This window comes from Mesoplodon bidens (assembly GCF_964165515.1).
Source record: "Mesoplodon bidens genome assembly, chromosome: 16".
NCBI classification, from domain to species: domain Eukaryota; kingdom Metazoa; phylum Chordata; class Mammalia; order Artiodactyla; family Ziphiidae; genus Mesoplodon; species Mesoplodon bidens.
The window spans coordinates 76,632,783-76,654,699 of NC_138173.1; the positions used below are offsets into that span (position 1 = coordinate 76,632,783).

Genomic DNA, 21,917 nt, shown 5'->3' on the forward strand with positions numbered 1-21,917 from the left:
CCGCCGGCCCCGCAGGCCCGCGCTCCCGCGAGTCGCTCTCCCGTGGCTCGGCGGCGGCCATGGGGCGCGGGGCTCCGGGGGCCGGCGGGACGCGCGCGGCGGCGGGCGCAGGTGCGGGCGCGGGCCGGCGACGCGGGGCCCGGGCGCGGCCGGCAGCCGCTCACGCCGCCCCTGTCTCCCCTCCCCCCGTGTGTCCCGCCCCCCAGACCCTCCTCCCCCGCCCCCCCGCAGCTCGGGCCCTGGTCGTGGCGCGGCTGCCGCACGGTTCCCCTCGATGCCCTCCGGACGCGCTGCCTGTGTGACCGGCTCTCCACCTTCGCCATCTTAGCCCAGCTCAGCGCCGACGCGGTGAGACCCCAGCCGGGCGCGCGGCGGGCGGGCGGGAGGACGGGGCGGGGGCGCGCGGGGCGGGGGCTTCCGGGGCCGGCGCGGGGAAGGGCGGCTGCACCCCGCCGACCCCCGTGGCCTGGCCGGCGGGGCCCGGGCCTCTAGAGAGGGCGGGTGGGAGCTGAGTGGGTGGCGGTGTGGAGTTGGGCACTGACCTGGGAGGAGCCGGGCCGGGTCCCCAGAGTGACTGATGGGTGAGTGGGTCCCCCCCCCACTCTCTTTGGGGGCCTAGGACCCTGGAGGCAGCCGGTCCTCAGGGGAGCCGGGCAGTCTGGGCCCTGGCCCTAGGGGCTGGAGGAAGGCTTGGCCTGGCAGAGGCGGGTAGACACCTTCACTTGGTGGGGTTCCTTCCCCCAGCTGGGGGCAGGCTCCTGGCCTGCCTGGGAGACAGAGGGGGAGGAGCTGCCACCCTCCTTGGAGTCCTTCCCCACCCACCCCAAGTGGACCCTGGGCTCTGGAGGCAGCTGCGTCCCCAAGTAGGGGTCCCGGGGGTGGAGAGGGTGCTGGGCTTGGCCCAGGTTGGCAGCCCTCCCCGGGAAGGCCCCATCATCTCAGGGGCCTCCTTTTTGTTCTCGTGATTCTTGTGGGGGCTGCCAGTTTCTATGGCGACAGCATCTGGGGCCAGCTTGCTGGCTGGGGCCGGCCAACTGGGGCTGGTGGGCGCTCTTGCCCAGGGCCAAGCTGCACTTGCTGGACCTAGGAAAGCCGGATCCCCCAGCCGGGTCACTAGGCCCCCCGAGGAGGAGGGAAAGGGTAGGGGTCTTTGCTCATTGAGCCCCCTGGCCCCGGCCTGGTGTGGAAGGATCCTCAGGCAGCAGATACGGAGGACGGACTGGGAGTGGGACACCGATTTGGGGGTGTTTGGGGCGGCTGGCCCTCGTCAGATGGGGGTGGCACAGCTCTCTGCTCATGGAACCCCCGTTTCCATGTGGAAGATGGTTCCAGGCCTCTCTGAGAACAGTCTGCCCCCCTCCTTTGTCCTCTGAGACGTGGGGAGAGAGAGCGATATTGACCGCCAGGATCCCCTGGAGGGTCAGAGCTGGACAGGACCTTAGAGGTCATTGCCACTAACTCTTCTGTCGACAGGCAGGGAAATCGAGGCTTGGGGTGGGGGGCTTGCTCAAAGTCTTGGGGTGACTCTGCTGGACAGGGGTCTGTGGTCTTGGCCCTGATCCCAGTGTGCCCTCCCCCTCAGGCTGTCCCTGTGACAGGACTGTTGGTGTTGCTGATTCTGGGGGCAGGCCCCTGAAGGCAGCAGCCGGGGCCATGCTGGGGGCTCCCCAGAAGAGACGGCTTTCTGCACAGGGGAGCAACCAATGGGGCTGGGACTTCCTGGGTCCCCTGCGAGGCCAGAGCAAGCAGGGCAGGGCCCGCCTTGGGGGCTTCCCTTCCTTGGGGGGCAGGGGGGGCTCCAGAGCGGGACGCGTGCCCAGATCCCCTCTCCCAGCCCAGGGTCTGGCCTGTAGGAGGTCAGTGCCAGTCGAATCTTGAAATGCAGGGTTGTCCCTTACACAGGGTGACCCTAGACTGGCCTTCAGTCTCTCTGAGCCTTGGTTTCTTCACCTGTAAAACGGAAATGGCCCCATGCTGCTCCGGGTGGCTGCGAGGGCTTCGCCGGTTGACAGGGACCCTCCTGGACGGGGCCTGGAGCATGGCAGGGCCACTGCATCCTCGAAATGTGGCATCCCGCTCGGGGGCTGAGCCCGGGGCCACCTGGCATGGAGAGCATGTTGGGGGAGGGGTGGGCAGCTGAAGCTGGTGGAGCTCCGGGGGTGGAGGAGTGGGATGCCCAGGGGGCCTTTCTCGGAAGAGCTGACCTGTACTGGTGCCTGTGAGGGTGCGTGGATGGGAGCCCTGTGCCAGGGTGGGCAGGCAGAGCTTTGGTCTCTGAAGGGTTCAAGGCTTTGTTTGGCAGGGGGCTCAGCAGCTGCAGAGGGGCATCTGGTGTCAGCCTGATATGCACAGGAGGGTGAGACGCAGGCTGGCAGGTCGGGGCACCCCATCCCCACATCCCAGAAGAGGCAGCTGAGTCCGAGGGATCGGGAGCTGTCAGTGGCCACAGAGCCACCCACTGGCCATGGGACTAAGGGCAGGCTGCCTGGCCGCTGGGAGCCTCAGTTTCCTCCTCTGTCAGATGGCATAGTAGTGGGCTCTGGCTGATCCTGTGACCCCCTGAAGGCCTGGGCGTGGCTCAGAGGAGCATGCTGGGAGGGCGCGGGGGGCGGGGGGCTTGGCTGCTCCCCTGTGCTCACCTTCTCTCAGAGCCATCACCACCTTCCTCTCTTCTCCCAGCCAGCTCTGGCCCCAGAGATGCTGAGTGGGCAGGGGCCGAGAGGGAGAGGGAGACTGCTGTCCTGCAGCCCATCATGCTGTGCCGACCCCTCTGAGTGCTTGCAGCTGGGCCCTCGAGGGGCATGGGGTCTGACAGGGAGACCAGCCCAGGCTGGAGGGAGGAGGTGCTCTGGGGGCTCAGCACCAGCCTCCTTCCTTCCAGGGGTAGCTTGGGAGACGGGCGCGAGGAGGAGGTGTGGAGGAGGGCCCTGAGGGCTGAGCAGGAGTTCCCAGCAGGCTCGGTGGGGAGGAGTGATGGTCGCCCCAGGGAGGGTGAGAAAGGCAAGAAGCAAGCGGGAGATCGGGTGGAGCTCAGAGGGCAGGCAGGGCTGGGGCGCGGACGCTGCAGTGAGGCCAGGGCCCGGGCGAGCTAGAGCTTCAGCTCGAGGTCTGGAGCTGGGTGGCTGGGAGGTGGTGGGCTTGGGTCCTGGAGGGATCCCAGCAGGCGTGAAGGCGGAATAACCCACCAGCAGGTGGGGTGGTGGCAGCGGAGAGCTGGGCTGAGGGTGGGGGTGGATGCTGCCTGTCTCCACCCGTGGAGTTGGGTGTGTGCGTGGGGCGTGGGCATTCGGTCTGAGCGGGCAGAGGTTGCTGGCATCTCGGGGTATGGCGTGGTCTCGGGACCGGAGTCCAGAGCAAGGCCCCCAGAGAGGACGGAAGAGAAGGGGTGCTGTGGTCACACCCCAGGAGCCAGGGAGGGGTTAGATCCCGGGGGGCATGGAGTGAAGGAAGATGAGACCCAGGCATCCCCCCACCCCCTGTGTGCAGCCAGAGTGTCAGGTCCCGGCTGTGCCGCTGCAGGCCTGTGACCACGGAGGGTTGAGTAACTGCTCTGAGTCACATCTGAGGGGGCGAGGCCACCTGCCTCAGAGCCTGGTGGGGACTGAACCTGTTGAGGTATTTACAGCATCTACACAGCCTGGCGTGTAGTAAACAGTCTGTAAGGCATAGTTGTTGGAGGCGTCGCTTCTGTGATGTGCCCAAAACTGGGCTACTAATCTGACCAGAATCAAGGCTCAGCGTGTGCCCGGGATCAGGGATCAGGCAGTGTTGGAGTAGGGCTCGTTCGCGTGGGTAGCTGTGAGCCACGTGTGGTGTTGGAGCGGAGACAGGATAAAGACAGCGTCATAGAAAGGAAATCAGTGTTGAGGGCACATGAGCCATGTAAGAGTTGGGAGAAGATTGCAGGTAGGGAATTCACATGGTGGAAACGGACAACAACTACGTAAATGACAAACAAGTAAAGGTGTGGGGGAGAGGGGCTGGTGCCCTGAAGAGACTCAAGACAAGGTGACGGGCAGAGAGATGAGGGGCTGGCTCAGATTGAATGTCCAGCGAGAGCCTCTGTGCGGAGGTGACAGCCAAGCCGAGAGAAGAGCCAGCCGTGTGAAGGTCAGGGGAAGAGCGCTGGGTGGCGGGACCAGCGTGTGCAAAGGCCCTGGGGTGGCACGGAGCCTGGCTGGGGAGCCAGTCTCCAGCAGGAGGCTGGCCTGCTTCTGCCTGATCTCTGTGTGGATTGGGACTGGTCTCACACCCTTAAGGTCTCCGGTCCAGCCCTCCCAACAAGACCTCGAGATCCCTGACACCCCTGCCCACAATTCTGTTACCTGTTCCCTCCCCCACACTGTTGAGAACCTGCAGGGCTAGGGCTGTCAGAAGTGACGGATGAGCCAGGCGGAGAGGAGGGGGAGGGCACGGGAGGGCAGGTGGGCGAGCTGGCGGGCATGTGGCTGCCAGGCCTAATGAGGGCAGATGGAGGCAGATGGCCACGGAGGTCGGGGCCGGAGCCAGCCACGAAGCAGGCCTGAGCCACTTACTCGGCCACCCATGACTTGCGTGGCTGGCCAGGCCTCCGAGGTTACCTGGTGAGTTCAGGGGTGCTGGCCGCAACCCGGAGCCCCCCTCCTTCCCCGGGGCCCTCCAACTGCCCGTATGAAAACACAGAAGTCTGTGCTGGAGCCTCACCCGGGCCAGGCCCCCAGGGATCGCTGACTGCCTGGGTGACCTTGAACGGCTTTCTCGATTTTCCTGGAGCCTGCCTTCCTGGTCTCCATTCATCCAGCCAGTCACGTTGACCGAGCGTCCATGCTAGGCCTGGTGGAGGGGGGCTCACAGACATGAGGAGACCGGGCTGCAGGGACAGACAGGCACCCCCAGCCATGGCACAGGGCAGAGGGACAGCAGAGGGGCCTGGGGGCGGGAGGTGGTGCCTCCGGTGTGGGGAAGGGCGGCCCAGGCCTCGGATGGAGAGCACAGCACGGTCACCATGGGGGTGGGGGGGGCAGCTGTGTCAAGTGGGGTGGGCCCTGGGGTGCCGTGTGCAGGAGCCCCGGGACCTTAGGCTCCCTAGGAAGGTGGAAGGTCCCATCTGAGGGCGGAAAGGGCCACCATGGCTTTAGGAAGTGGGTGGGAGTCGCGCTCTGCCGCGTGCTGGGGTCAGCAGGGGTCTGAAGGGTGTCGGCCAAGTTAGACTTGGGACGGGCAGGAGGGCGTCAGCTCTGGTGGGGGGAAGCCCGCGAGAAGCCCCTTGTCCCCTGGCCGAGCTCTCCCGTCATCTCCAGCCCCGGAAGCAGTGGATGCTCGCTCTCCCAGTCCCTCCGTTTCTCTTTGGGTTTTGGACACAGAGGGACCTGGGTCATTCCTCAGCAAGCACACGTGGTCCGCCGGCCGTGTGTGCTGGGCACTGGGCTGTGGTGTGGCCGTGGTTCATGCGGTCACGTCGGGGGGCACGCAGGGATGCGTAAGCAAGGACCAGCCGGTGCTTAGGGCTGCACTGGGCCACGTGGTGGGGAGCGGTGGGGTCCGTTGGCCCCTCTGAGAGGGGACAAGTGAAGACCAGAATGGCCCGAGGCACTGCCACGCGGCGGCTGGGCAGGGCATCCTGGCAGAGGGAATGGCTGAGCCAGGCGCTGTGTGGGGACGAGGGGGCAGCCCGGTGCGGGGGGGTGGTCTCACGAGCTGAAGGGGGCGGGCCAGGCCTGGTGGCCTTTGGGGCCTTCAGACACAGCTTGGGCCGTGGTGGGGTGGCATGGGAGACTCTGAGAGTGGCTGCTGCTTGGGGAAGAGCCCGGGGGCTGGCCTGGGGGCGAGGGGGGCAGAGGGCCAGCCCAGAGGAAGGGGCCTGGTGGAGGGAGGAGGTGGACGAGCGCCTGGTGCAGGCTGTGGGTGGAGCGGGTGTCAGGGAGGGCCCAGGTCTGGAGGGGTGGGCGCTGAGTGCCCCGTTAGATGCAGCTGGAGCTTTGGGCCCCTTTCAGAGAGCGGTGGCTTCTGCCCGCGGCTGGAACTGCAGGGCCATGGAGCCGGGGAGAGCTGTCCGTGGCGGGGCGCTGGGCCTGCCGCCTTCGTGACCTCACCTGTGACTCAGGCTGGGGGAGTCCTGCCCTGGGATTGGTGGGGGGCGTATTGCCAGGCTGGGCACACAACTGTAATTCTACCAGTGGGCCGGGGCGGGGCACAGACAAAGACCCTGCCCTCAGCAGGGGAGGAGACCCCTCCCCGGGGACAGCCCAGGCCAGCACGTGCTGGCATTGGGGGGCGCTCAGAGCGCTGCAGGAGGGCGGCCGAGGGCTGCTGGGCAGGGGCGCTTACGGAGGAGGCAGGGCTGGAGGGGGAAGGCTCCCCCGGCGTCCCCCACAGCCTGCAGGGCCCTCAGTCTGCACGGCTGCCTGGGCCCCTCACCCTGTTCTCTGTCCCCGCCCCTGGAACCCGCCAGAACATGGAGAAGGTGACCGTGCCGTCGGTGACGCTCATCGTGGGCTGCGGCGTGTCGTCCCTGACCCTGCTCATGCTCATCATCATCTACGTCTCCGTGTGGAGGTGGTGCTTCCAGCGGGGCCGCGGGTGGGGAGCGGACGATGCAGGCAGTTCCCAGGCCGGGGCTGGCTGGGCTCGAGTCTTAGCCCTTCTCCCATCAAGGGCAGCCGTGGGGGGCGGGGACCCAGCATCCTTCCTCCCCAGCTTCCCAGTTAGCAGCGCCTGTCACTCCGTCGTCACCACCACCCCGCCCTCCCTGGCGGCTGTTCCGTGGAGGCTGCATGGCACTGATGGTGCGGGCACAGGTGCAGGCCAGCGATGCCAGGCCTGCCGGCTCCTGCCTGGCGCTGTGCCCGCACCACTGCTCACAGGTGCTGGCAGCTGCGCCCCGAGCCCACTCCCCAGCTGAGCACCCTGCCCTGTGACCACGGGGACCCCAAGATCACGACTTGCCTGCCTGTTGTCTGTTCTGTTACGTGGACATGCAAGGTCACTCCCCAAGCCCGGGGTCAAGTGTCAGGATGGGGGCCTCTGCTGGGCCGCCTGCCCCACACCCCCTCCCCCAGGCCACAAGGCCTCTTCACAGACCCCTGTGCCCTGGGTGCTGTCTGACCAGCGTTGGCCCCTGGGGTGTGGGGCGACCCCGTCCCTGCCGGTCACCAGCCCTGGGGCGAGGGACACGTGTGCACAGACTCCCTTCCCCCAGCGTCCCACTTTGGGCCCGGAGGAGCAGGGCTTTGGGACAGTAGGACAGGGAGGGTCAAGCCAAGGTCACCCACCCAGCAGCCACCCTCTGGGCCCAGCCAGATTCCCAGTGTGTCAGCTCCAAGGGCAGCACTATGTCAGCCAGAGGCCAGCGAGGAGGGGTCGATGTGGCCATCGGGGGAGGGGTGGCCTCTGCTTTCCTGCCCCCCCCACCCCATCCTGCCCAAGGGCAGAGGCACTGGAGGGTCAGCGACTCGGAAACATCCAGTGCCCCTCCCACCAGCCCCCACCCTGACCCTCTGTCCTGAATCCCCTGGAGGCGTGCTTGGCCCCCTGGCCCAGCCCCTCCCCCGAGGCCGCTGTGGTTCTGAGGTTTTGGCCCACGGTCTTCAAAGCACCTCCTTCCCTGTGAGCTGTGTTCAGGACCCCATGGAGTTGGCGACCCAGAGAGGGAACGTGGTGGTGATGGAGCTGGAGATGGTGGGGAAGATGACGGTGCTGGTGCCAACAGCGGTGCCTGCAGGGAGGAGGTGGCGCTGGCCGTAGTGGCCACAGCACCCCGGTTCTTGTGAAGCTGAGACCCTTTCGGGCGCTGATCATGGCCGCCCACCCTCTCCCACAGGTACATCCGCTCAGAGCGGTCTGTCATCCTCATCAACTTCTGCCTGTCCATCATCTCCTCCAACGCTCTCATCCTCATTGGGCAGACCCAGACCCGCAACAAGGTAAGCGGCCTCTGCTGTGCCGCGCGCGTCCCAGCGTCCCAGGTTGGGGGGCGCTGATGGCGGTGATGGTGATGCTCCACAGCAGAAGCCTAGACCCTGGGAAGCTTAGGGAGGAGGGTGCCAGAGCTATGCGGACCCCTTTGCTGTGCTTTGGCCGCGGCAGCCACGTGGCTCGGTCCGGAGAGGGCTGTCACCTGGCCAGGGCGTGGGGACTTGGTGTCTGGAGTCTCCAGCTGGACTGGCACTTTGAGATGAGCCAGCTCAAGCCCCGGCCCTGGCCCACCATTGGTACCAGGCTGTCTGAGCTTGTCTGTACCTCCCTGTGCGGTCTCCGGGTGATCAGCTGCTGAGCGGGTGGGCTCAGACCGGGGCCTTTGGGTGGGTTCCTGCGGCATTTGGTGCATGTGTGAGTGGGTGAGGAAGCTGGGGAGAGGGGTGTCTGTCCCTGGCAGTTGGTGGGTAGAGTCGCGCAAGCACCCACCAGGGCCGCGATGTACCACAGCACATCTCAGGGTGGTGGAGCCGGTGAGCGCTGGCTGGCGTCCTAGCTGGGGAGTTGATTTGGTCACTGCGCGGACGCTGGGCTCGGGCCCTCGCTGGGGCTGGCGGGTCGGGGGGCAGGCGGGGTTGCCGGGGCAGGCGGGGTCGCCGGGGCAGGCGGGATCGGGGGGCAGGTGGGGTCGCCGGGGCAGGCGGGGTCGGGTGAGCGAGCGCCTCTCCACCTCTCCCGCCGCGCAGGTGGTGTGCACGCTGGTGGCCGCCTTCCTGCACTTCTTCTTCCTGTCCTCCTTCTGCTGGGTGCTCACCGAGGCCTGGCAGTCCTACATGGCTGTGACGGGCCGCCTCCGGAACCGCCTGGTCCGCAAGCGCTTCCTGTGCCTGGGCTGGGGTGAGCGCCATGGGGCCGGTGGGCGGTGGGGCGCCCCTCTCTGACTCGGCCCTCCTCGCAGCCCCTGGCAGCTCTCTCTTCTCTAAGCTTCCCTCCAGGCCTCCACCCCAAGGGGTTGCCTCGTTGTGTTTGAATGTCAGGTGAGGGAATAACTCTGTGGTATGAGGACATCCCATCCAATATTTGGGCTACACTTATGATAGAAAGGTTTTCCTTTTTTTATCTGAAATTCAGACATGGCTGGGCATCCCGTTTTATTTGCTGATCCAGCACCCGCCCCCATTTCTGTGGGTCCTCATCCTTGTCCACCTCCTGTCCCCTTTCTCACATGCTCAGTGTCACCCTCTGTTCAGGGGCTTCAGAGGTGCGTTTTGTTCCCCTTCCTGAGACGGGCAGGGCCTTGGATGGGGGGGGACCGACGCCCTTTCTTTCTGCTCCTCCCCTAGGGCTCCCTGCGCTGGTCGTGGCCATTTCTGTGGGATTTACCAAGGCCAGAGGGTACAGCACCATGAACTAGTGAGTCAGGGCGGGGTGGGGACGTGGTGGAGGCCACACGGCTCCCCCAGACCCTCCCACTGCCCTAGAAGGTGAGGGCTGGCTGGGCACCCATCTCACAGATGAGAAAGTCAAGGCTGGGCGAGAGTGAGGGCCCCGGGAGCTAGAGGCCGGGCCCTGGGGAGGCACCCTGCCTCCCATCAGCCAGCTCCTTCCGGCAGTGGTCAGCGGGGTCAAGAGAAACAGGGCTTGGGGCGGTTGGAGCCCTCACTTCCTCCTTCCATGGCCTTGGACAGGTGCCTTAGCCTCTCAGAGCCTCAGTTTCCCCATCCGCACGATAGGGGATGCACCCCTGCGCCAGTGTGGGGATAAGGGGGGCTGTATGGCCCCTGGGCAGGGCAGGGCAGGTAGGGGTGCCTATTTCACAGATGAAGTCACTGAGGCCCTGAAGGGTCGGCTGGGCCAGGTCCAGGGGCCTTGAATGCCAAGCCAGGAAGCTCGGGGTTATCCTGGAGGCCATGTGGCTTCCCAAAATGGGGGGAAAGGAGCCAATGCCTGAGGAGCCATGGATGTGGATGTGGGGAAGAACGGGGCAGCGGGAGCCAGGAGGAGGGGCTGACAGGGCTGTGCAGGCCTGGCCCACTGCGGAGCCCCAGGGGGACAGGATGTGACCAGGCCCTGAGGCACCCCCCTGCACTCGAACGAGGACCCGTGGGGTGAGTACTGGGAAGGAAGTGTGAACACCATCCCCAGGGCTGAGAGGAAGGAGCGCCCAGCCTGCCGGGCTCGGGGACACATCAGGAGGAGGTGGGGTGTTGCAGCGGGATTCTGAAGGGTGGAGAGCTGTGCACTTGGCACACGGCGTGGCACAGGGAGCTCGGGGCAGAGGACACAGAACGTGCAGGAGTCAGAGCAGCCTTCACTGGGCTCAGGGCTCCTGTGGACTGCCCTGGGTGGTGTCCAGGAGATCTGGGGAAGTAAGGCTGGGGCTGGTGACCGAGTTCGGTGGAGGGCCCAGGACATCGTGTGAGCAGGGGGCCTGATGCAGAGGGCCTGGGTTGAGGGGGTGGGTGGAAGTCCAGGCCGGGGACCCAGCCCAACATTTCGGCATGATGTCAGGAAAGAGGGTCTGCACGTGAGGTTGGGGAGGGTCTGTGAGGCAAGTGGGGGAGCCCAGGCCTGGGGGGAGAGTCGGGGGAGGGGGACGGTCAGGGTACTTTCCTCTGGCGGCCTGGCCCTCTGCTGTGTGGTCCCCGGCTCTGGACCTGCTTCTTCATCCGTAAACTTCATCTGTCAGCTGCCTGGGGGCTCCCGTGGGTTCTGAAGCTAAAGAAGGTGCGGTCACCTGGCTGTCTTCTGCCACTTGTCAGCGACACACTGCCCTCCTGGGAAACTAGTGGTGCCCAGTGTGTGTGTGACTGGATGGGGGCTCACGCCTGGCCGCTAACCAGCCTGTCTCCCTCCCCAGCTGCTGGCTCTCCCTGGAGGGGGGACTGCTGTATGCCTTCGTGGGACCGGCCGCGGCCGTCGTGCTGGTACTGACCCCCATCCCGACATCCCAGGCTGAGCCCCTCGCCTCCCCCTGGCTCGGACTTGGGTTTTACCTGCTGCCCCATCAGGGTTGCCCTGGTCACCAGGGGTGGGTGGTGTCCACAGATCACCCCCCTGACCTGCCGCAGGGGTGCAGAGGCGTGGCTGGGCTGGCGGCCTTTTGTTTCTCTGAGCACATTTTGCCTGATTGCTGGACACCGGCTGTGTACCTGCCAGGAGGTCTTGCGGATTTGATGAGCGAGTGACCATAGGGCAGGGAAGGCGGACAGACGGATGCCCGGGGCAGCAGGGGCGCGGCTAGGCCTGGGGCTTTTCCCTCAATGGGGCCAGCCCGTCACCCCCTGGAGGAGGGAAGCACCTCCCCTTGCTTGACCCTCAGTGGGTTTTTTTCTGCTGTGCCCACGTCCGTTTGGTGAGGGTTGAGAGTGCCACATGCACACAGGGTTATTGTCCCCCGGTTACGGATGAGCAGAGGGAGGCTGGGGGGTATCGATGGCTTCTGCCAGGCCTGGCTCGGGGCCCATCTCGCCCTCCCCTCCTGCCTGCCCCCAGGAGAGGGCATCGCGTCTGCAGAGTCCTGCTGTCTGGGCAGGGCCACACCTCCTTGTTGTCATATCCGAGCCAGGCTCGGGCGCAGGCTGGACAGGGCAGACGAAAGTGAAGCCCAGGGCACCCAGGGGAGGCTGAGCCTGCAGGGGGCACGAGTTGGGGGAGCCAGTGGTGGGGTGGAGTTAGTGGGCAGAATCCGTGGGCCAGCCCCAGCCAGAACCAGCTCCTTTATTCCTGGAAGACAACGGGCAGGGAAGCGGCAGCGTGCCGGGCATTTGAATGCCACTAGGCAGTGGGCCGGGCCTTCTAAGGGCAGGCACCCCAGGAGGGGCAGGAGCGGGGGTTTCAGAGGCAGGAGCCCCCCAACGGCCCTTCCCACAAAGCATCTGGAGGGCAGGGCCGGTCCTGACCCGCCGTGCGCTCCTGCCCGGGGCTCCTCCTGTAACATGGGGACACGCCGGGAAAGGCAGGCACAGAGCCTGCTGCAGGCGGGGCGGCGGCCACTGATGTCCTGCCCTCTCCCGCCCCAGCGCTGTCACCCTGGAAAGCTGCTTTCGCCCGGACGGCGGGAGGCAGGGCTGGGGTGTGTGTGCGGCCACGAGCTTGGCTCTGTGGGGCTGCGGGGAGTCGGCCTCCCCAGACCTCCGGGTCCAGGGACCCATGGAGTCCCAGTCCCCGCCTGAGACGCAGGAATGTGGCTGGGGGTCAGGCAGCCTCTCTGCAGAGTGGAAACCCTAGGGGAGTGAGGATGGGAGCTGGGAGCCCCCTTCACCCAGGCGAGGAGGCCAGAGGGGAGGGGAGACCAGGGCCTGCAGGCCGTGGAGGAGGGGGATGGCTGGGACGCTGGGGCAGCTTCTCTTTGTCTGGCGGCAGTCTGAGGAGCAGCAGGAGAGTAGCCTCAACGCCCAGAAGCACTTCCAGGGCCGGGTGCCCAGCGGTGGGGGATTGAGGGAAGGCACCTGTGGGGTGGCGGCCCTGGGTTAAGGTCCCTAAAGGGCTGCGCGGTGCGGAGAGCAGTGTGGCTCAGGCAGAGCCAGGCAGGAGGTGTCCCGAGGTGGCGTCAGGTCCGCCTTGAGCTGGGCGAGCTCGTGTGTGGAAGGCACACGAGTTGCAGGGACGCTAAGGAGGGGACGCGGGGCGAGCCTGGGTGTGGGCGGCGGCTGGGCTGGAGGTCCCCCGAGGTCCCCTCTGTGGTCTGAGTGGGACAAGTGCCCCGGCAGCGTGGTTCGGCCAACCCGCTCGCGTGTTTGACTGCTCTGGTCAGTCCCGCTCTGGACAGGGACAGGCTCACCGTGACCCCAGCCCAGATGGAATCCCAGCTTCATAAACTGCCGACCCCAGTGGGGATGGCCATGGGCCTAGGGACCCGTCACGTGGGAGGCTCGAGCTGCGGTGCCCAGCCCTGGGCGGGGTGGGGGGGGCCGTGTGGCACGGAGAACCCCACCTAGTGGCTGGGGCTCTGGAAAGAGACGGCGGGGTAAAGGGACAACAGCGTGAGGGCAGCCGGCAGAGCCCCCGGGGTCTTTGCCTCCCGCCGGAGCCCCCCTCCTGACCTGGGGGCCCCCCCACAGCCGCTCCTCCCCGCCCTGCAGGTGAATATGGTCATCGGGATCCTGGTGTTTAACAAGCTCGTGTCCAAGGACGGCATCACGGACAAGAAGCTGAAGGAGCGGGCAGGGTAGGACCGGCCGCCACGCCACCCCCCACCTGGAGTCTAAATGACCCCGAGCCCAGCTGCCCTCGAGCCCCACCCGCCTCCTGAGCAAGTAGGAAACAGAGGCGTGGAGGGCTGCGTGGCCAGCCCCGCGTTGCTCTGCGCCTCAGTTTCCCCATCTGCCCCATGACAGAGCAGGGGCTCCGTAAGTTCTCAGAAACGGTGGAACTGATCGCTTTTGGAGACCCCGGGCCCACCAGAGTGGTGGGAGGGTGCCCCGGGCTTCTCCCCTGGGGTTGGGTGACCCTGAACCAGGATGTGGCCTGCCCATCCTTGTGATGCCTTCAGCATGGGGACAATGCAGGGGCCGGGCCGGATGTTCCTCCCACCTGGGAGCCTGAGCTCAGAGAGGGCAGTGCCTGGCCGGAGGGCACACAGCACTGCAGGTGGGCGGTCCTGAGTGGCTGTGGTGCCCAGCCCTGGGTGAGGAGCAAGCTTGGAAGGGTGCTTCTCCTCCGGCTGCCAGGGGACAGGAGCACCCTGGTCTCGGCAGCCCTGCCATCACGGATGGGGGCCAGCTGTGGGCTGGGACAGGCCCCCTCTCTACTGCCCCAGCACTGAGCCGTCCTCACCTCGCCTCTGCCCGCTGCTCTGTCTGTCCCTCTGCCCTGGCTGGTGTCTGTGTGGGGGTCCCCACCCCCTCCTCCACCTCCCCTCTGTGCCAGTCCTGCTCGGTCTCTGTCTCTCATTGTCTCTCTCCCTCCCCCTCTCTTCCTGCTCTTGCTTTTCCCTGGGAACAAAAGCTTCTGGAATCCTTCCCCTTGGGTCCCTGGTGGGTTCTGTCCTGGTTAGAAACTTGCTTTGGGGGAGGAGTGTGACCCTGGAGAGCCTGCAGTGGCTGGGAGCCTGTCCTGGCCGTCTGCGGGCCTGCGTCCTACACTCTCTGGGCCTCTTCTCTGCGTCTGTGAACTCGGGGTTGGCAGGCTCGTCCCCCCAGCCCAGCCCACACTGCCACCCACACGTGCTCCCAGAACAGTGGGTCACACACGGAGGAGGCCCCGGGGTGCGCACAGGGTCAGGGCACCAGTGAGGCGCGGCGCGCCCACCCCGTGGCACTGTCTGATTCGCTCCCTGCAGTAACTCTTGAGGCAGGGTCTGCTGTCTTGTTCCCACTTCACAGCGGAGCAGACCAAGGCTGAGGCCTGGGAGTGGCTGGTAGAGCAGGGCTGGGCTGCTAACTTAGAGCCCAGTGTGGCCGGGCGGCCGCCTGCCCCGTTGGGCCCCTTCCCCAGGTGCGGCGGTGCCACGGCTCGGAAGCTCGCGCGGACCCGCCTGTGTGGCTGCAGCGGCCCTGCCCCCACGCAGACGGGAGGCCCCCCGTGGTCTCTGTGCCCACGCGCACGGGCACACGCGCAGGGCTGGCAGGGAGGCCGCTGCCCAGGTAGCTCACAGACGCCACCGTTGACCATCTGGCGAACCCCTCGCTCCTTGGCGGGGGCAGTGCCTGGTCAGACCAGATGTGGGCGGATCAGAGGGAAGGGACAGTGGCTGCGCCCAGGTGTCCTGCTTTTTCGTGTGAATGTGGGCGGATAGTGTCACCCTCCCACTGGACGTGGACGCACATGGTCCCAGCCCTGCGCTGCCCTCAGGCCAGCAGCGTCCAGCCACAGAGCCAGCACCCCGCTCTCCACCCCTGCCCCCGCCGGGCTCCGGGTGCGTCAGGTGGAAAGAGGCCCGAGGACCCCGTCCCCGCCCACAGCGCCCCGGGACCCTGTCCCCGCCCGGGGAGGCTCGGGTGGGACGCCATCTGGTTGCTTTTGCTGTCCCCGCCCCCAACCCCCCCCCCGCCCCCCCAGTATCTGTGAGAACAATTTTGCTTTCGTTTCAGTCTTTTAATTTCACTTGCAGTCAGCTGCCCCGGGCCCCCCTCGGGCGCGCCCTCACATGTGCCGAGTGTGGAGCCCTCTCTGCGGCCGACGCCACCTCCGAAGCCGCCAGTAACGCCATGTTAGTGCCGCCCATCGCCCGCCCGTCCGCCCGCCCGCCGGGCTCTGCTCGCCTCAGTCACATTTTGTTTGTTTTCAGCTTTTTCTGTCATTTCTGTCCTCTCTGCCGTCCACCCTGGGGGGCCTAGGCAGCCCCTGCCCGCCCTCCCCGTGCTCTGGCACCTCGTTTCCTGCCCTGACCCCAACCCTCCCCGGCCAGGCTACCCCCGTCCATCCCCCGGGGCCTCGCAGTACCAGACTGACTGGAGGGCAGGGAGCCGGGCCAGGCCTCGGGCCGCGAGAACACGGTCAACTGGTGGCCGTCGTCAGCGTGTGGTCACGCTGGGGTCGCAGCGCTCCGCGTGAGTGTGCAGGAGTGCGGCGTGTGTGCGTGTGCGTGTCGGTCATGAATTTGAACGTGAGCGCAAGAGGCAGGCGCGGCCTTGGAAACAGGACGTGCTGGGGCAGCTGGCTTGTTCGCTGACCCCGGGCCGCCACCAGGGGTCTGTGAGCGGGGCAGGGCCAGTGCGGCCTGGGGTCCAGGGTGGATGCCAAATCCGGAGGGACCTTGGCTCAGATGACCCGAGAGTGGTCGTCTTGTCCCCAGACACACAGGTCCCCTGGGACCCTCCTGTTTGCTTCCTGGGATTCAGGGGCCCCGTGGAGAGGGCACTCCTGGCCGCGGGGAGCGAGTGAGCAGAGGTGGACACGGTTCCGGGGTGGGGACTTGTCCGGTGGAGCCAGAAACCTCCGGGAGGGCGGGCTGCTCCTCCGTGCTGGAGTCCACGGCCCAGACGCCCTGGGTCTCCTTTGTTACACACGCAGGCCTGTGGGGTGGAGGACACAGTCTCCCAGTGGCCCTGCCTGCCCCCCGCCCCCATCCACACTCAAAGCCCCTCCCCCAGAGGCATCTGAGTTTCCAAAGGGGGCGGGTGGTGCAGCTGCCAGGCCTCCCCCCACCCGCCTCCTGTCCTCCCCAGCAGTCACGCCTGGACCTGCATGACCCCTCCACAAGGCCCTCTGCAGAAATGTTTCAGAAACTGCAGAGGCTGGGCTGCAGGAATTTGAATAATTTACGGATCCCCAAGCCCCGGCCATCTGCCAGCCTGCTGCAGCATCAGGCAGTAAATGCCAGGCCTCGGGCCCAAGGGAAGATGACTCACAGTGAGATGAGAAGTTTTGGTGGGGGAGGTCTGCGCCTCTTGCTCAGAACACGAGGAGCTGTGTCCAGGGCTCTGGCTAGAGCAGGCCCACTTTGGAAGGGAGGAGACAGACTGCAGCGCCCCACCTGCCATGGTGGGGACACTGAGGGCCGGGCTGCCGTCACGGGAAGGCTCCCTTCTCTCAGGCCCTGTGCCAGGTGCGGCACAGCAGGTATGGAGGGGAGAGTGCCCGCAGGTGCAGGTACCCCACCCAGGAGGCCTCCGCCTGGCTCGCCTGTCATCAGTGCCGGGGGCCAGCAGGGCCCTGGGAGGGGAGGCGAGGAGAGCGGTCCGAGGTCTAGTTCTGGAGCCCGTGCTGTGCCCAGGGAAGAGGCGTGGGTGCTTCAGGGTGACCCTCGGCTCTGGCCTGAGCCGCCGGGCAGGGGGCCCGAGAGCCATCCCCTGAGCTGGGGCAGGCCTTGGGAGGGGCAGGGTTAGAGGCTGCGTCCTGGAGGAGATACGGGGCTGGCCCTGGGACGGGGGACCCCGGTCACAGAGACGAGCTGAGGAGGAGATGGAGGGGGACGTGGAGGCCCAGGGCCCTGCCTGGGGGGCGTGAGGGCAGAAGTTCCCCACGGGGCTGGGCCCCTTGCAGGTCCAGTTGCAGAGGTGAAGCGGCTTCAGTGGCTGAGCCAGGCTGGAGAGGGTGGAGAAACAGAGCGTACAGTCTGGGGGGGACCTCTGCCCCCGCCCCGGTCAAGGCCCCACTGGTCTGGGGGGTCCTTGACCTGGCCGGACCCCCAGCCCCGGTGCCCCCAGCTCCTTCCTGGTGGCCTCCCCGAGTTTCTGCCCCACCTGTTCCTGCCTCTCCTTTTGACCAGGGTGATCCATGAGGGAGGAGGGGGTCCTGATGCCCCCGCCCCTGGGGATAGTGGCAGGAACGCCAGGAGCCCCTGCAGGTGGTCACCGGCCCAGGGGGCAGAGCTGACCCTGGCTGTGGTCCTCAGGCCGCAGTGGCCCTGAGAGTGGTGGTAGCGGCGGGGACGGGGCGGGGGTGGGTCAGGCAGGTTTTCCGACACTGTACTCCGGGCATCCTGCTGGTGCGCTTTCTGTGCCCACGCAGCCCCTTGACTGGCATAGTGTCCCTGCTGTGTGGACCAGGAGACAGGCTCAGAGTGGCCACGTGTGTAGGTGGTGCAGGGAGGGGCCGGCTGCAGAGGGCCATGCCTGCCTTGGGGGTGCTCCTGGAGGACTCCTTGGAAGAAGAGGCGAAGGCTTCGGAGCAAGGGCAGGTCCTCCCCGGGGGAGGGCAGAGCAGGGCCCGCCAAGAGGAGGAAGCGCCTGTCGTCTCTGTTCCTGTCTGTCTGTCCGCCCCATGCCCTCCCCGCCTGGCCCTGTCTGTCTGTCTGTCATCTGTCTTCTCTCCTCACAGGTTTCCTCCTTCCTTCTCCCTGTGGAGTTCTCTGGTTTCCCCCCCACCCCCCCTTCTCTCTGTCCAGAGCTCAGAGGCCTCACCAAACGCCCTCCCCTGTGGCCATCTTGCAGTTCTGGCCCTGGACCCCTGGCTGGGGGCCTGCGGGCTCTGGGAGGAGAAACCTCTTCCCCCTTCCCCCAGCTCTCCCCCCTCCCTCCAGGGTGCCTCACTCCCTGGGGCCTCCTGGACAGTCAGGAACGTTCGCCTTCCAGAGATCTCGCCCCCACCCTCACTGTTGCCCAGCCCATTGGGACCAGCGTCCTGAGTCCCCAGCCGCGCTGGGAGCCCTCGGGCTGGGGGTGTTGGCGCAGAAGTCTGCTCCCCGGGAGAGGCGGCATCGGGGCTGAGTGGGAGACGGTCTCTAAGGGGATGGGGAGGAGAAGGGTGCAGCCCAGGGCAGGGAAGGCCCAGTGGGGCCCCAAGGGAGACGTGCCCCAGGTGGGACGGGCAGCCTGGCCCCGGCCCCGGCCCCGGTGAGGGAGTTGGGCTGAGGCCAGGTCCCGGCCTGGGTGGCCCCTCCCAGGGGCAGGGCGTGGGCGGCAGGGCGCAGGGCAGCCCTGATGCCGCCCGCCCGCCGCCCCGTCCGCAGGGCCTCGCTGTGGAGCTCCTGCGTGGTACTGCCGCTGCTGGCGCTGACCTGGATGTCGGCTGTGCTCGCTGTCACCGACCGCCGATCCGCCCTCTTCCAGATCCTCTTTGCCGTCTTCGACTCGCTGGAGGGCTTCGTCATCGTGATGGTGCACTGCATCCTGCGGAGAGAGGTGGGCCGGCGGGTGGGCAGTCAGCCTTCTCCAGGCGCCACCTCCCCACGTGCCGCGGCGGGAAGGTTCTGGGAGGAGGCCGGCCAGCGGGGAGGGGCCGCTTCCTTGGCCTGGACTCTTCCGCAAAGCTGGACTTGGGTCCAGCATGCGGCCAGGGCTGCCAGGAGCGGTCACTCATTAAGGTGACAGCTTCTTCTAGAAGACGCCCTGGTGCCCCGCACTGGCTCAGACCGAGGTAGTGGGTGGGCTCTGTCCTCCCAGGGCCCAGGGGCATGGGAGCCGCCGGAGGTGGGAACAGCTCTTGTGGCAGCTGAGACCCCCGTTCTGGCGTTTTCTGGGCTTCTCCAGGAGGTGCAAGAGAAGGTTTTTACCAAACCGTCCCAACTGCCCCCGACCGGTAGCAGTGACTCCGGATGGGCCGCTATGTGAGGCGGGTGGGAATGCGAAAAACCACGCCCCTGGACGTCGGCGCATGGGAGTCCACTTAGAGGTCGTGGGGAGAGCAGGGAGGAGCACAGGGCAGCCGAGGGGCGTGAGGCCGGAGCGTCCCCGGATGCCGAGGAAGAGTCTGGAGTGGACGACTGGTCATCTGTCTGCTGAGGCAGCGCTGCCCACCCAGCCTCCCCTGCCTGGAACTTCCCGTCCAGGGGGTGGACACCAGGGCCCTGGCCTGGGGGCCTGCACCGCTGAAGATGGGGATGCCACGCTGGGAACAGCTGGGTCCCCCCGGCTCACAGCTGGAGGAGACGGGCCACCCCTCTCCAGGGGCTCCCATTGCAGGAAAGACAGGAGGAGTGAAGACCTGGCGTTGCTCACGTGGAAACGGCGTTTCCACCACCTGCAAATGTCCAGCCGGTCCCGAGCCTCCACTCTCAGGTCCTGAGGGCCTGAGGACCGTCTCCCCGGGAAAGCCGCGGATCCACCAGCACCGGAGCCACGGGGACGGCCCGGGAGGAGGCGACCTCACAGACCCACGTGGACGCCCTCGTGCCCCCGGCCCCCAACCTCCTCGCGTGAGGGAGTCTCAGGACAGCCCCCCAAAGCAGCTACTGCCTGCTCCCCTTGGACAGACGGGGCAGGAGGGGGGCTGACCCAGGCTCGTGGTTCTCAGCTGCCTCGCTTCTGTGAAGCAAGACCCACAGTCGGGACAAAAGGACACCCCGAGAACAGAAGGAGAGCCTGTAGGGATTACAAACACAAGAGCAGAAATGGAAATGCTCAGTAGACGGGGCAGACAGGGGCCGTGTCCCTGAAAGGAGGGAAGGTGCAAATCGGAGAGCGATTAGAAGGTGGAGTCGGGTGGAGGAGCCCCGAGTGCGAACAGGAGGCGCAGAGGGAGGGCTTGCCGGGTGCCAGCACGGACGCGGGGGTGTCTGGAGCTCCGGGCTGCTCCATCGGGAAACGAGAAGGTGGGGTCGGGATAAAGACCCCAAGCACGCCCGCGGAGGCTGGGCCAGGGGACACGGGGGCCAGACTTCTCCGTCTGCCCTCTATGAGCTCCAGGGTCCTGTGTGCAGGGGCTGCGCTCAGGGACCCTGCCACCTGGGCCAGCTCGGCCGTGCTGGGGAAGACGGGCCATGAGGGGCAGACAGAGGCTGGCCCCGTGGGCACGGACCGTTCCAGCAGGTGGACAAGCAGGGTCCTCGTCTGCGCCAGAAGAGCCTGGATGTCCTGAGGGGGGCAGAGTGGGGACACTAGGCATCGGGGAACCTCAGCTGCTGTTCAGGCCAGCGGAGGACGGTCTGCCGTCCCCTAGGTGGAGGCCCACCCCCGCTGGGCACGTGGCAGGGCTGAGCAGGCGTTTGCCAGCCGGGTCAGCAAGTGCAAGGATGGGAGGCAGGCACACCTGTGGTGGGTGTGCTCTGAGTGTCTGGGGCTCTGAGGCCAGCAAGACCCTGGCCCTGCCTCTGACCAAGTCCCTCACAGCAGCACAGGCTCAGGGTCCGGGGTGGGTGGGAACAAGTCCGGGGGTCCATGGTGGGTCTACTGGGAGCCCTCCTCTCAGGTCTCCCCACCTTCACTCAGGACGCCTCCTCCAGGAAGCCCTCTGTGCTCAGCCCACCCCACCCTCCGTGCTTTAGCGGCCTGCACCTTCATTTATTCCCTTTGCTTCCCTCCGTGACCTCTGAAGCGTCGGCTCCCCGAGGACAGGCACTTTGCTCACTGCTGCCCCCGGTGCCTGGCGCTGTCCATGGCAGGTGGAGGTGCCGCCCGTGGCTCTTGCCCTCATTGACCAGCAGCGTCCCTGGATAAGCGGGTCTCCTCCTCCTCCTCCTCTGGCGGCTCCTTTCTGTTGACCAGCTCTGGGCTGGCTGCTCGCGTGGCCCCTCGCTTGGAGCCTCCCTTACTGTCCCCTCTGAGAAGTCTGAGGCTGTCATTGTTCATTTCCCTTTGATGGAGCCCGCTGCTCTCAGTGATAAGGGAGTGGGGGCCTGACCCCAGCTTGCCCCAGACATTCAGGGATGTGCAGGCCACGGAGACTCAGGACAGGTCTGGACACCCGGTGACCCACTTAGGCCAACGGTGGGCTCTTAACGACAGATTCCAGCTAGGAGGGCCTGCAGCATATTCTCAGGGGCTCAGAGCTCCATGTTTTTGAGTTTTCACCCAAAACGGGCATAGAGAGGATCTCAGAGGTCAGAGGAGAGGCTGGGCCCAAAGGCTGGCTGCTGGCAAGGCTGCCCTGAGCCGCTGTCCCTTTTCCAGCTCGCAGATGAGCCTGTGCCCTTGGGAGCACCTCCTCCCCCACTGCAGGCCCTTCCCCACGGCCTGTGGGCCCGTGGGCCCGTGTGCATCCGGGGCAGGGCTGCCCCTCGCTGAAATGCCACCCTGGTGGGACTCGGCCTCACCTTCCTGGCATTGCGGTCACGGGGGGCGGGCTGGCCGTCGACCGCCTCTGCTCTCCCTCCCTAGGTCCAGGACGCTGTGAAGTGCCGCGTGGTGGATCGCCAGGAGGAGGGCAACGGGGACTCGGGGGGCTCCTTCCAGAATGGCCACGCCCAGCTCATGGTAGGGCTCGGGGCCGGGACGTAGGCTGCCCCTGTTTGGCACCCCCACTGGGCATCTCCACCAGGCCCCAGCAGCCCAATTAGGAGGACCTCCAAGCCCAGTTTAAGGTTGGGGAAACGGAGGCTCGCCAAGGTGAAGTCCCCGGTCCAGGGTTTGGGGATGGGCAGGGTCCAGTTGACGAGGGATCTGGGCGGGGCTGGCATCCACCCCAAGCTTACCCCCTGGTACCAGCTGTGCCCTTTGGCCAGACACCACTCTCTGGGTGTCCAGCCCTCATCTCGGCTCCTGCCCCACTCTGTATGTCTTCCACGCTTCTCCTTGCCCTCCACCCGGGATGGGCCCTAGCTTGTCCACTCCCCACCCCACCGTAGCCTTGTCCTCAACCAGATCTCTAAGTACCTGACTCCCTGGTCTTCTGGCATTACACACACTGTCCAGCCCCAGGCACAGCACACCCTTGTCTGCTCCTGCTGCCCACTTTGTAGGTGTCACCTCCTCCAGGCAGCC

General features: G+C 66.5%; 1 protein-coding gene across 3 annotated transcripts in view; it reads left to right on the plus strand.

Annotated features, from left to right (window-relative positions):
- Positions 1–21,917, plus strand: part of ADGRB1 (adhesion G protein-coupled receptor B1) — a gene marked incomplete at its 5' end in the record, with an annotated part of 69,443 nt that overhangs the window by 40,786 nt on the left and 6,740 nt on the right. For 2 of the 3 annotated variants that reach the window (XM_081258445.1, XM_081258444.1), the window contains 9 exons: positions 207–348; positions 6,431–6,534; positions 7,799–7,901; positions 8,640–8,790; positions 9,237–9,306; positions 10,754–10,820; positions 12,978–13,063; positions 18,230–18,401; positions 21,315–21,410. In XM_081258445.1, coding sequence (XP_081114571.1) covers positions 207–348; positions 6,431–6,534; positions 7,799–7,901; positions 8,640–8,790; positions 9,237–9,306; positions 10,754–10,820; positions 12,978–13,063; positions 18,230–18,401; positions 21,315–21,410 — 991 coding nt within the window. The remainder of the gene's footprint in view (positions 1–206; positions 349–6,430; positions 6,535–7,798; positions 7,902–8,639; positions 8,791–9,236; positions 9,307–10,753; positions 10,821–12,977; positions 13,064–18,229; positions 18,402–21,314; positions 21,411–21,917) is intronic. The other variant, XM_081258446.1, reaches the window with a different exon arrangement.